The sequence below is a fragment of the Haliotis rubra genome, unplaced genomic scaffold, assembly GCF_003918875.1.
Source record: "Haliotis rubra isolate DU_JTF1 unplaced genomic scaffold, ASM391887v1 Scf75, whole genome shotgun sequence".
NCBI classification, from domain to species: domain Eukaryota; kingdom Metazoa; phylum Mollusca; class Gastropoda; order Lepetellida; family Haliotidae; genus Haliotis; species Haliotis rubra.
This window is the reverse complement of record NW_025767468.1, coordinates 919182-933651: the sequence shown is the minus strand read 5'-3', so window position 1 is coordinate 933651 and position 14470 is coordinate 919182. Positions and strand designations below refer to the sequence as shown.

The window sequence follows — 14470 nt, the reverse complement described above, 5'->3', positions numbered from 1 at the left end:
CGACATGGAACATCGCCATTGAAAGAATGCACGCTGGAGATCACCAACCTTCTGTTGCCAGGCGTCTGAATGTCACGATATCACGGTTTGCAGCTCGTTACAACCAAACAGGTATAACAAATGACCGTCCTCGTACGGGCAGAGCTCGAGTCACCACTGCAGCCCAAGATTGGTACATCCGGGTACTACATTTGCGTGATCGTACTGCCACGGGTGAGAGCACAGCAGCCAGGGTGCCTGGACTTCGGAGGATATCCGGGCAAACTGTACGGAACAGGTTGAGAGAGATTGGACTGAGAGCCAGGAGACCCGACATTCGGGGCCGTGCTACATCGTCACAATCGCGCTCAACGTATCCGTTACCTAAGATTATCCACTTGGATGTATAGACATTCCCTTCTTCTAAACTGATGTAAAAATATTCATGTACTAAAGTCTATTTGTGGACGAGTTATACATGTTTGAAAATACAACATTTTCGCAACAGATTTCTGGCCTATGCGTTTCTTTTTGGGGATAGTATATTTCAATACAGGCATTTAAAACCAACATCCTAGCGAAAACTGTTGTCTGTGTCTTCTACAATGATCTGAACACGCTCTACAGGAAAAAGACTGACATTCAGCATCTCTTGTCGTACCAGGCCCAGCTGGGATCGTGAACTGGATCCGAGCTTGGATTTGACATGAGTTTACAATGTCCCATGGAACTATTGAGTCCTGCTTGGAAGTTGAATCCAAAGCAGCGGGGAATCTGGTGACACAGGCTCCCGCATTGTATCGGTGTTTCAACATGTTCACTGAGCGGCGTCCCTTCAAGACGGAGAGAGGGGTTCTTTGAAAAGAAAGATCCGGTGCCTGTGAAAACAGAAGATATACCATTGTTTATTAGTTGGCTGATAATAAATGCCGCTGGAATAAAAAGACATAATTATTGATTTACTCATATAATTACCCAAAGTATATGACTTTACACTATGATTTGCGAACTTTCTTGAAGGTTCCCCTTTCTTCTAGTGGTTGATGTTGATGTGTAGAATTTTGCCAGGAAATATGGTGGTCGGGACTTTTGATGAGGTGTTCCGAAAGGGCAGATTTTGTGTCAGATTTGTCTTCAGAGGTCTGATGTTCTTTTATTCCGGTGGCTATGGGGCATCAAGGAAACTTCAAGAAAGCATCGAAATCCGAAGAAAGAATCCAGCCATTAACCTAGACCAAGGCATTGACCTTCCCAGTGCATACTCCATTGTGATATATCATCGGCTTAGTCTGACATTGTCATACCGTTAACCGCATTGACCCCATCCTTACGTTGTTATCTTTGTACATTAATCCTATCTCATTGGGTTCATGTTATGTTGTTATCTTCGTACATTAAGCCTAACTAATTGGGTTCGTGTCATGTTGTTATCTTCGTATATTAATCCTAACTAATTGGTTTCGTGTTATGTTGTTATCTTCGTATATTAATCCTAACTAATTGGGTTCGTGTTATGTTGTTATCTTCGTACATTAATCATAACTAATTGGGTTCGTGTTATGTTGTTATCTTTGTATATTAATCCTAACTAATTGGGTTCGTGTTATGTTGTTATCTTTGTACATTAATCCTAACTAATTGGGTTCGTGTGTCATGTTGTTATCTTCGTATATTAATCCTATAACTAATTGGTTTCTGTGTATGTTGTTATCTTCGTATATTAATCATAACTAATTGGGTTCCGTTATGTTGTTATCTTTTACATTAATCCTATAGTTGGGTTTCATGTTATGTTGTTATCTTTGTACATTAATCCTAACTAATTGGGTTCGTGTTATGTTGTTATCTTTGTACATTAATCCTAACTAATTGGTGTTCGTGTTAATCCTAACTAATTGTTGTTATCTTTGTACATTAATCCTAACTATTGGGTTCGTGTTATGTTGTTATCTTTGTACATTAATCCTATCTAATTGGGTTCGTGTTATGTTGTTATCTTTGTACATTAATCCTAACTAATTGGGTTCGTGTTATGTTGTTATCTTGTTTAATCCAACTAATTGGGTTCGTTATCTTTGTACATTAATCCTATCTAATCTAACCAACTGCGTTACATGTTGTTGTTATCTTTGTACATTAATCCTAACTCAACCTCTTGGGTGTTATGTTGTTATCTCGTGCTATGTTGTTATCTTCATATATTAATCCTATCTAATTGGGTTCGTGTTATGTTGTTATCTTTATACATTAATCGTAACTAATTGGGTTCGTGTTATGTTCTTATCTTTGTATATTAATCCTATCTAATTGGGTTCGTGTTATGTTGCTATCTCTGTACATTTACATCCCGCATCCCCAATCTTGGCGTTGTCATTACAACATACTGTTATCTTTGCACATTTATCAAATCCATTTGGCTTTTGGATTATATTGTTATCTCTGTACAGTCTCCCATCTTGCGTTATGTGAACATGTTTCATCTTAATATATTCTCTCTGTGCACTGACTCCTGCTTACATGATCAAGGAGCTAGAATTAACTCTGAAACGTAATGAATAAAAAGTTGTTATCCCCCAAAACGTGTCATGTATTTATATTGATATACAGTCTAACACCGTTGTGTCGAAGTAGAGGTGACCTCCGTATTACTCGTGTTATACGAGGTTCGACGCAACCGCAAAATGATGACTAAAGAAGGAATACGAGACCAAGCTTTTACTTCGAGACAACCGTACCTCGACACAACCGGAAGTTCGACACATCAGACTTCGACACAACCAGAAGTTCGACACAACTGTCTTTGACTGTCTCAGTAGTTTTGACTTGAACTTGAAGGATACATAAAGCGGAAACTGGCCCCTGGGGCTTTCAGGCCCGGGGATACAAGGTAAGGGTTAAGTTAGCCGTGATTGGACACATCCATGTTCGACATAACCGTGTTTGGCTGTATTAAGGAAGTGACGATAATTAAACATAACTGGTATGTACGTTCGGCCCAGTTGAGACTTACTCAGACTTGTATCGAAATCAAGCGAGGATTCAGTGGCATAGATCTCCAGTTCACAGAACTGCAGTGCATCATCATGGAGCATCTCATTCTTGTGTATCCTGAGGTACTGTCCTCTGACTCGCGACCCACAGGGCAGCACCTCCCGGACCCCAGCCCCGACAGTCCCGGGGTACACAGCGCACACCTTGGCCACGGCTGTTGGGGTGGTACTTGGGTCCTCAGTGTAAACACTGATTGTGAAGTTATGAAGTCTCCATGCTGAAAGGAATTAAGAAGAAAACACTTGCCACGAGAACCATCTTGAAATTACGTCATAACATGGCAACAAATCGTCCATGTTCTCATTTACGGTCATATTTGCTGAGTTATGTCAGGCGTGTCAGGCGACTGTGATAACCGGTTCAAATCCCAGGTTAGGCCTGTTTTGGTCTTTTTTCAGAAAGAAAACAAATGTGGGGCGGACGGACTCAGACACGGGTTCATACATCAACGCCTATCGTGACAAATATGAATTAAACAATTTTGACTGAATAAAGTTTTTTTCGGTCTAAAACATGTAAGACGTTAAAACGATTTAGCCTGATAATAGTTGGGGTCTAACTTTCGCTCCTCACGACGAAGCCCATTTCTGGTGCCCCGCCGAGATATTGCTGGAATATTGCTACAAGCGGAGTAAAAACCTACTCACTCACCGATAAGAGTTACTTACGAAAAGCATCCGCACGATTAGTAACTGCGACAACCTCTACACAATATTGTGTTTGGAGGTTAATTTGCCACCATGGAAGGGGATCTGCAGAAGTTGCCTCCCCTAACGCGCATGAGTTGCCACTGTAAACTGCATTGACGTTGCCGTCATTGCCTCGTTCAGGTACACCGCCATAGCTGCTGTGACTCGATGATACTGGCTTCGACAGGGCAATGTTTTCACTCGCTGCTGTCACTTCAAGATAAATAAAATGATAGATAATGTAATGGGCCACATTTACATCAGTTTGTATGCTTGTTGTTTTACGTCGCACTCAGCAATATTCCAGCTACACGACGGCAGTCTGTAAATAATCGAGCCTAGACCAGACAATTCGGTGATTGACATCACGAGTATCGATCTACGTAATTGGGATACGATGACATGCATCGACGAAATCGTCGAGCATGACCCCCGATCCCTTGAGTCGCCTTTTACGACAAATTGAAGACCAGTTCTAGCCGGGTTCTTTACGGGTACACATCTCAATCAGACAGCCAGGGAAACGTCTGATATTTCTTGGCTGTTTATTGGCTGTGCGTAGTACGAGACACAGCCATAGGAAATCTGGGATAGAACTGGACCATTGGTCTTCATTGCTTGTCGTTAGAAGCGACTTTGGATCAAATAGACACCCTTGGTGAGTTGATTGACTGCGGGTACCCCGAAGGTGAGTTGGTTGACTGCCCGTACCCCGATGGTGATGTACGTCAATCAGCATATGCCCCTTCTTGAAGGACTACCGGGGGTCCTATCAAATAAGTGTACCTATGTGTGCAGTGGGATATTTATATATTTCAAAAGAATATACACCTTACTCGATAACTTTAGTCCAAATACACTCTTCAAATAGGAAACGCATAAGCCATTATTAGAAAAATTTATTGTGTTAGTTTAAGTGCAATTATTTCATGTAACTTCAATGGTAAAAAGGTGAAAATTCTACAGACCAAGAGTTCGCCAACACAACAGCAGCCTTTATTGTTGTGTTTCTGTTTACCCTAGTCCACAAAATGGCGTCAAAGTTAGTACTTTACATGGCCACCATTGGTAGCAATTACTGCTCGGCACCGGCTCTGCACCGTCTCGGCACAGACTGGGTAGGTCGACGAAGTTGCTCTTGTGGAATTCTTCCCCACTCTTCCTGAAATGCCATGGCCAGTTGTGGAAGTGTCTGGGGCGTGTTTCAACGTTGACGTAAACGTCGATCGAGTTCATTCCATAGGTGTTCGGGTTTAGATCTGATAATGGGGAAGGCCATGGCAAGACATTGACGTTAGAATTGGCAAGGTAGCGTACCGTTACGCGTGATGTATGTAAAGTAGCGTTGTCATGCTGGAACAACAACCTCTATCGGCCCATAATCGGGAGCATGTGGCGTTCAAGGACATCGTTGATGTACCGATTTGCTGCCATATTCCCCTAACCACCTCTAAACAGATCTTTGCGTGCTGGATATCCCACCCCACACCATGACACTCTCTCCACCGAATCTGTCGACCTGTCGAATGCAATTAGGGGCAAAACGTTCATTTCTCCGACGGTATACACGTTGTCTTTCATCTCGCCGGTGAACAAGGAATCGTGATTCATCACTGAACCAGACTCGCCTCCAGTTTCTAAGGTTCCACTTGCGGACTCTACGACACTACCTCAATGGAAGTCTCTCAAAACAGAGGCGACAACTGATCGTCTTGGTCTTGGTCCACGCAATCGATTCCTGACAGTTTGATCGGAAATTCGTCTCAAACCAGAGATGCGATGTGCAGTGGCAAGACGATGATGCAAGTGAGCAACCTGGATGTAGTGGTTCTGGGCTTGGGTGGTAACTCTTGGACGGCCGCTTCTCGGTCGATCTTGGGTCGAAGTGGTCTGCAGAAAACGATCCTAAAGGCAAGATAAGGTGTTCTCATGAACGTTGAAATGTCGGACAAATGCAGACTGCGAATCCTCAGCTTCATGGCGGCTTATGGCGATGTTTCGATTGGCGGCACTCAGTCGTGGCAAACAAATGACAAAAATAAATACAACGTTTGTCTTTTAAAAGTGATCGACACTGCGTGCCCTTCCGCTTACTTGCATGTGCATTTTGCTTTGCATGCTTTCTTGGTGACGTTTTGGTGAATATTTCTTCAAACGCCTCTAAAACAAAGGAAAAACTTAAAATTGCCGCGTTTTGGCGCTGAAGCTTTTATAATCACACAACGATGAAATAGTAAAGAAAGAAATAGTATATTTGTATTGTTTTTGCCGCAGCTACATGAGTCCAATATTCCAGCTTCTAAGGTTCCACTTGCGGACTCTACGACACTACCTCAATGGAAGTCTCTCAAAACAGAGGCGACAACTGATCGTCTTGGTCTTGGTCCACGCAATCGATTCCTGACAGTTTGATCGGAAATTCGTCTCAAACCAGAGATGCGATGTGCAGTCTCCACGGCTGTGGCAAAACAATGATGCAAGTGAGCAACCCAGATGTAGTGGTTCTGGGCTTGGGTGGTAACTCTTGGACGGCCGCTTCTCTTCCGATTTTGGGCGGAAATGGGCTTCGGGAAATGATCCTAAAGGCACGATAAGGTGTTCTCATGAACGTTGAAATGTTGGACAACTGCAGACTGCGACTCCCCAGCTTCAAGGCGGCCTATGACGATGTTTCGATTGGCGGCACTCAGTCGTGGCAAACAAATGACAAAATTAAATACAACGTTTGTCTTTTAATAGTGACTGATACCGCATTCCTTTCCGCTTACTTGCACGTGCATTTTGCTTTGCATGTTTTAATGGTGACGTTTTGGCGAATATTTCTTCAAACGCCTCTTAAACAAAGGAAAAACTTAAAATTGCCGCGTTTTGGCGTTGAAGTTTTTATAATCACACAAAGATGACGTTTTGGAAAGAAATAGTACATTTGTATTGTTTTTGCCGCAGCTTCATGAGTCCAGTATTCTCAAATTCACCTATGCGTTTCTACTTTTGAAGAGTGTATGTACACTCCATCAATAAAGAGTGAACTTATATATAGATAACAGATCTGAGACGAAAACCAGTGATGGGTTTTGTAAACAAAATCGCGAATTCCACAAAACTTTCGTTTCTTATCTAGAATTGAAAGCTCACTTTGGAAATTGATTGAGACTGCCATAAAAACTGACTGTCTCACGAAGAAAGTAATCCTGGATGTAACTTATGTCACATTTGACGACCTTCTGAAAGGCAATGTCTATTCAATTCAGTTCTTTATTTCGTTGGTGTAGTCCACTGGCTTAAAACAACATATGTGCACGTATATGTCACAGACGCTCGAAGAATATTTGATCAAATGTTGACATTCATGTTAATGTTCTATAGAGTGAGTGAGTGAGTTTAGTTTTACGCCGAACTCAGCAATATTACAGCTATATAACGGCGGTCTGTAAATGCTCGAGTCTGGTCTGTAAATAACCGAGTGTGAGTGAGTGAGTCAGTTGGGTTTAACGCTGCTTTCAGTCGGTCAGCTTAATGTGGGAGGAACACCCAAGTGATTCAGGTCTCAGACGGATGCCACTTTGGTGAATCCACAAGCACTGGTATGAGTGCTAATATACTAGAAATATACACAACCGAACCGTGATTCGAACACACGTATTTCTGACATGCATATATAACTCAACTCAGCACAGGGAATTAAGACATCGTGTTTGACTGGACTCCCCGTGCGCCTGATGTACATATTCTCGAATGGTGCTCTAATTATGAACTTGAACGGACTCGACATTAACGTGGCCTTGGGTCATGCATAAAACAATCCTGTTTAACACGCATTAGGACGTTCTTGTGAGACGTTACAATAATCTAACCTAACATCTTCCCAACCTTCGCCTAAACACCCCATGTCAACGTTACAAAATCTAATGATGACGATGAAGAAAAATCATTTCTTCGGACAGGAAATATTACTTGTTTTCTCAATTAGGCCTATGGTTCTCATTCGATAGAGAACCAACATTCTCCGCGTCACTTTATGCTTAATGGAACATAATTCTGAAAGACCGGTGCCCAAAATGGATGGTTAACGGCCTATAAAACATAACCATTCATTCTACCATGAATTTATAACAGAACAATGTCTTGATTCCTGATAAATAAAAGCTTCGCACAAAGTCCCTTTCCAGTTTTCAATAGATTTTGCTGTCTATATGTCGGATAGACCTGCGTGATCGTTAACATGTTTATAGTCTAATACAAACTTACCTGCGCAAACCAGGCATTCCAAAGTCAACAAATTTATCCACAGGTCATGTTTTCTGTTATCAGCCATGACACGAACGAATTTCAAAGCCATAACACACCCGCAGCCAGAGAGAGTGGCCAACAAAGACCGTCGCTGTCCGTGTCTGGCAGGTGAATGCAAGAGCGTCGCTTGACGACAAGCTGAATGTGAGCATGAGTTGATGATCAGTTGGGAATTGCTGTTGTTGTTTGCCTTAACGATTTATGTCGCGCTGCAGTTGGTCTTTCAAACTAACCAGAAAGTAACTGGCAAAAGGCATGACGGGCTTACATAACGATCGCACCCGTCGTATACATATACACCTGGACAAACGTTAAGAACCCCCTGATATAACGAGTTAGAACATATTACAATAATAATCAAACTGTATGGGAATAATGATTATGGCAAGAATGGTGTTCCATCGTGAGAATGTGACCGTTGATGCATGATGTTGACGTCAGAGCTGGCCGTGCCATGCACGTCAACTTGGCGACCACTACACAGTAATCAGTCGACTGGTGAGAACACATTCTGTAACCCATTCCGTTATGGACCTGCCACGACCAGGACGTCCCCCTGTGACAACACAGTGTAGGAACAGGGCACTACTGCGATTAGTTCGACGTCAGCCGTTTGCAACGAGCTCCTACCTGAAACGACAGTGGCTACCTAATCGTCGTCTTTCCGATAGAACCGTTAGAAATCGCTTAAGAGCTGTAGGCCTGAAGTCCAGAAGAGTAATCATACATACGGATGTCATCTAGAGACCTTATGCAATGTTTTTATGTAGCATGTGCAGAATTCCATAATGGCATGAACTCTGCAGCTCCATACTTAAAGGAGTATTGTTTTGAGGTGAAAATGGCACCCGTGGTTGCACAACAATATCATGAATTAAATATCATATCACCTCACTAAAGTAGTTGTTCCTTGTTGTCGGAGGGTGGTTCTTACAGATCACAATCGTTTAGCTCATGTCATTGTGTAGATTATTTCATGATAGTGGTTCTTACTTTCATCACTGAAAAATTATCAGGGAGAGCTTAACTATTTTCCAGGCGTATATATTAAGCTACGATTATAACGAAATCATAGGGGCCATTAATATTAGTTCGTTATAACAGTAGTTCGGTTTTGCATTTCTACTAAAATATATAGCAAGTGACAGGTGTAATAAAACCCAACAACAACCAATTCGTTATATTTGTATACTCTATAATTAAACATGAACTTATAATATAGAGAACAGGTCTGAGACGAAAACCATTGATGGGTTTTGTAAAACGAAATAAACAATTCACAAGACTCCTTTCTTTTTATATCTAGAATTGAAAACTCATTTTGATGAATAAAAAGTTTAATGGTAATTAATTCATTAAGAGCTTAAGATAGATATATGGTTTAAAATGTTTATGGTATGGTGCAGTTATTCTATTTCTAATTCATTCATTCCATTTTAATTTATTCATTTATTCATAGAATATATTCTTTACTGATTGTAGTTCAGACAATGATCTGGTTGTTCATTTGGTTTAATGCATATATGACCCGTTCTTATCTTAATGCTAAACATAAAATCCATTCACACCAGTATTGACCACTTCTAGAATTTGGAATGAAACGTGAGTAGCGTGTACGTCACCAACGTTGGATCATCCGCAAATTATATAACATTGGATCTTATGTTTAAATTGCTAATCGGAAAGTGGTCTATAATATTCGATTTCAATCAGAACAGAGAAAAGTGTATTCAAATTGATGGATACTGTCATCGTCAACCCGGCTGCCTTACGAAGAAAGTGCAATCCCCGATGTAATTTATGTTACATTTGACGATCTTCTGAAAGGCAATGTCTGTTCAGTTCAATTCAATTCTTTATTTCGTCGGTGCTCGCAACCGACTCCAAATTACATACGTTTACATATACATGTCAAAGACGAGTTTTACGGCAGATATTTAATCAACTATTGACATTCATGTTAATGTTCTATTGAGTGGCATAGCATGATAACTATACATTAATAGATTCTCATTTAGGGTACAGTTGTGGGTGACATAAGGATAGTAAACTAACAGTACAACCCAAAACGTATCCACCAAAGAGTAGGATAAGGACTGTTTTCATGTCAATATTTTAGTCATACCCTATACAATTAATCTTTGCCGCGGATCTTAAGATAGCAAAAAAAGTCTTCTTTTCTTGTAATGCTGCATTTTGAAAATGTCGAGACCATCATAAACTTTTGGAAGAAGTGACACCTAAAATATTTCTTTAAAAAAAACCACACACCAATTTCATGCCTTCATAAGATCAAGTGTCTTTACATGATAATATTCCACCTTTCTGAATGAGTACGCATCCCAATGTCTATTCATATCTGCCCGTGAAGATCCTGTTTAGAATTGGTCTTCAGTAACTCATGCTTGTCGTAAGAGGCGACTAACGGGATCGGGTGTTCAGGCTCGCTGACTTGGTTGACATAAGGTCATTGTATACCATTTGCGTAGATCGATGCTCATACTGTTGATCACTGGATTGTCTGGTCCACATTCGATTATTTAGAGGCCGCCGTCATATAGCTGGAATATTGCTGAGAGCGGCGTTAAACAACAATCAATCAATCATATCTGCTGGTTTATCAACATATATTTTGCCGTATTTGCTTGAGAGCAACACGTTCTACAGGGTAGGTACTTTGAAGCCTACACATAGATAATTGGTAAGAAAGACGACCTGGCAGCTGAAAATCGGCAAATTGAGAGATACCCGACGGGGAGCTGGACGATCATCCGTGGGCATCGGCTATGTTTTTGACATCGGAAGGACCTCGTTGACATACCGTGGACAAATCGGAAGAAATAACTCAATCATTTTCTTACGGCGACCGGTGGTCAACACCCCCATCAGTAACAGATCTGTGGCACATTTTCCGGCAACCCACGAGTGACCCTACAGGCACCTGCCAGACCGCCAGGGAATCGGACGATATTTTTTTCAGTGCGCTGGTGTGGTATGGTCACCGGAGGATAACATAAAGGTTGTCTGTCGGGAATCGATCAATACTCTGATTGTTCCCGTTCGTAGATCGTACGATTAAACTAAGTCGGAAGGTGACCAAGCATCGAGCAGGCGCCAAACGGGTATCATTCAGATACCGGGGATCTTGACATGCCTGGTCCGGGGTATAAATAATGGTCTGGATGGGTTGAGCAGCATAGGTCATCAGGATACCTGCCCCACAACACTGGCCCGGTTCCGTATGAGCCCCGACACCGTCAGAATGTCATTCAGTTGCAGGAAGAAGAGTGGAAGGCAAGACAAGAGCGGCATCTCCCCCCTTTTCTCCCCTTTTTCGAATTCGCAACCGCATCCTTTGCACTTCTACGTTCATGTTTGCTGAATTGTAGATTGTGAGGCATAACTTGCAGTCGAACACCAACTTTGACTGACCGGGCACTGAGCGGGCTCCTTTTCTTGCGAGCGGGAACCTGGCGACATTAATCCAGGCATCGACCGGCACATGTTCGGGAACCGAACGATTTGGTTTACATCGGAAGGATACCGTCCGGGTATCGGGAGATGACCGGCCGATTCCAGCCAGGTGACCCGTCAGTCAATTGACGATTTTAGCCTTCCATTGTTCCAAAAAACTTCAGATACCCTGGCAGCCACCTGTCAGTGGCTGGAAGGGTATCTTCCGATAGTCCTTGGTTTTGTGACTACTGCACCGATGTGACACGGATGTAGGCAAAACTCTGCCGCACGACGTAACATCGGTGAAACCCACCGTTGCCCCCGCATCTGCCGGCGACCTTTGAATAATTAGGTATACGTGACCTTGGCATAAGTGAGGAAAAGCCGAAGTGATTCAGGTCTCAGACAGTTACCATTTTGATGATATCCACGGGTATGGTGCTGACAAAACAGTTTTCAATAGTTTATTTTTTCTATATATCGAATAAACTACCTGACCACAAATGCGTTTATAGTCTAACAGAACCTTACCTGCAGAAACCAGGCATTCCAAAGTCAACAAATATATCCACAGGTCTTGTTTTCTGTTATCAGCCATTACCTGAAGCCAGAAACACTGGCAAACAAGACCGTTGCCGTCCGTGTCTGGCAGATGAATACAAGAGCGTCTCTTGACGACAATGTGAGCTTGAGTTGATCAGTTGGGAATTGTTGCTTGGTGTCTTTAACGATTTATGTCACGCTGCAGATAGTTGAAACATGTTTCTTTCAACCTAGGCAAAAAGTTATTGGTAAAGGCTTAACGGGCTAATAATACAGCCTAGTTATATATACACAAAGAACTTAGTTAAGCATCCCCTGACATCTCCGATTGAATGAGCTCCGATCTTAACCCTTTGGAGCATATCTGGGACATGATTGGTCGTCGTGTGCAAGAAAGCAATCCTCCTCTACAGAACCTGGCCCAATTGGAAGCTGCTTTACACCAGGACTGGCATAGGCTGCTCCTTTAGAAGATCAGGAGGCTGACAGGGGTATGAGGAGGAGAGTGTTTGCTGTCACTTGGAGGTTACACTCGGTATTAACCTTGAATCGTGTAAGACACGCAAAATGACATTTTGAATGTTCACATTCACCAATAAATTCAGCATTAAACATTCCAGGGCCATACTTGTACAGACATGGTTTTGTATAGAAATTAGTGTTTGTTTGTTTTTATTAAAATGAGCAATTATCATCATAAAATCAACATGGATTCCAATCAGTTTGTCGTTTTTCGTTATGAGTGAAAGGATCAAACGTGGTCACCACGAGTATGTACGTTTTGAAACTTTCATTGCAAAAATACAGGGGGTTCTTAATTAGGTTCTTTGTGTATGTTACAATAAACTAAAGCTGTAACGAGCTCATAATGACCCCTAATTTTAGATCGTAACAACCGTAGTTCGTTACACGCATTCCTACTAAATATATAGCAAGTGACCGACTGTCAAACCAAACCAAAAAATGGACAACAGAAAAACAACATCGTTACATCCGTCATTTCGTCATAAGCGTGTTTGTTTTGAGGCCCCGACAAAGGTGTATTGTGTGAGTTTTACTTAACTTTGTGTAACTTCTTTGAGTGGCATTGTAGAAGATGGGAAGTAAAATATAGACAAACTCTTTGGATTACTACTTCTTTATTTGGCGAGAGCGACGTTTCGATACAGATTCTTGTACGTTTGTCTAAATTTAACTGCGTGTGTCCTGAAATCGAATTTTATGTGTCTGATAAAGATGTTCTGAAAATGAAGCTCATTAATTTCACAGACAATCAATAGAGCAAATCTAACAGCGCAGCGAATGTAAAGGATAATATGTTTGTGGATTGTCTTGGGAAGCTTCATGTTCCTGAAGTGAAGGTTGGTGAACAATACACTCGCGTGAACGGTTATATATAAAGCAAAAATTGATGATTTTGCTGAAGGCTCGATTACAAGTGGTATATTACGCAAAACTGCAGAATATTTTCATCAATAACAAATAGTTCCACAACCAACGCCAGGCGATATTGCTCGTGTCAGGTATTGTTGAGAAAAATGTCGTTCCCCGATATATGGTCATCATTAAAAACAATAACAACTTTGCTGTTGAGCGGCTATGGGACATCATGTATAGATTACACAATGCGTTATGCGTTATGAATCTGGGCGGGATAAGTGCACGCAAGTGAACCCCTTTAGTTGTTGTTCAGTTTGACAGTTTGACAGCTGTGGGACACAGAGATCAGATTCCCTGGAACCAGTGGACCCGTGAAGATCTGGGTTAGAACTGGTCTTCAGTAACCAATACTTGTCGTAAGAGGCGACTAACGGGATCGGGTGGTCAGAGTCGCCGGCTTGGTTGACACATGTCATCGGTTCGCAATTGAGTAGATCGATGCTCATGCTGTTGATCACTGGATTGTCTGGTCCAGACTCGATTATTTACAGAACGCCGTCATCTAGCTGGAATATTGCGGAATGTGGCGTAAAACCTCACTCACTCACACCCACCCATCCACCCACTCACTCACTCACTCGCCAGTGGCAGTTCCGTTTCTTCAACGTCATGGCCCAGGATTGACATTCAAGCAGGATAATGCCAGCCCACACACCACCTGGGTTTCTGTGGCGTTTCTTCAACAGCACAATGTTCCAGTACTGACGTCACGTGTTAATTCACCAGATCTTTCCACTATAGAATTTGTGTGAGATGAAATGAGGCGACGTCTTCGCCAGATAACGTTTGTAAGAATCTGACAAGCCGTCCATGAATATTTGATAGACTCTATTCTGATAGACTGCTGTTCTCGCTGCTCGCGTGGGTATACCCGTTCTTAACTGTGTGACGTCGTTGCTTGATCCCTGCTTCGCATTTGGACTCGTAGTCAATGCCATGGACATTAAACATTCTTATGATCTCAATAGCAACCAATTAATATTTAAATGCAAACGTATTGTTGTTGTAGTTTCAAAGTTAGA

At 41.9% G+C, this 14470-nt stretch overlaps 1 protein-coding gene across 1 annotated transcript; it reads right to left on the bottom strand.

Moving 5' to 3' along the window:
- Positions 1-254: 254 nt before the first annotated feature.
- On the bottom strand, positions 255-12065 carry LOC124260124 (fucolectin-1-like). Its single transcript, XM_046694366.1, has 4 exons — positions 11997-12065; positions 3699-3932; positions 2990-3247; positions 255-857 (listed from the first exon to the last, which is right to left on the bottom strand). The coding sequence occupies exons 1-4, from the start codon at positions 12061-12063 to the stop codon at positions 622-624; spliced, it is 795 nt and encodes a 264-aa protein (XP_046550322.1). The 5' UTR covers positions 12064-12065; the 3' UTR covers positions 255-621.
- Positions 12066-14470: the final 2405 nt, after the last annotated feature.

Coding starts and splice junctions, on each gene's coding strand:
- LOC124260124 (XM_046694366.1), bottom strand. CDS start 12,063: ATGGCTGATAACAGAAAACAAGACCTGTGGATATATTTGTTGACTTTG. Junction 3,933..11,996: donor GGAATGCCTGGTTTCTGCAG/GTAAGGTTCTGT, acceptor TTTATCTTGAAG/TGACAGCAGCGAGTGAAAAC. Junction 3,248..3,698: donor TAATCGTGCGGATGCTTTTC/GTAAGTAACTCT, acceptor AATTCCTTTCAG/CATGGAGACTTCATAACTTC.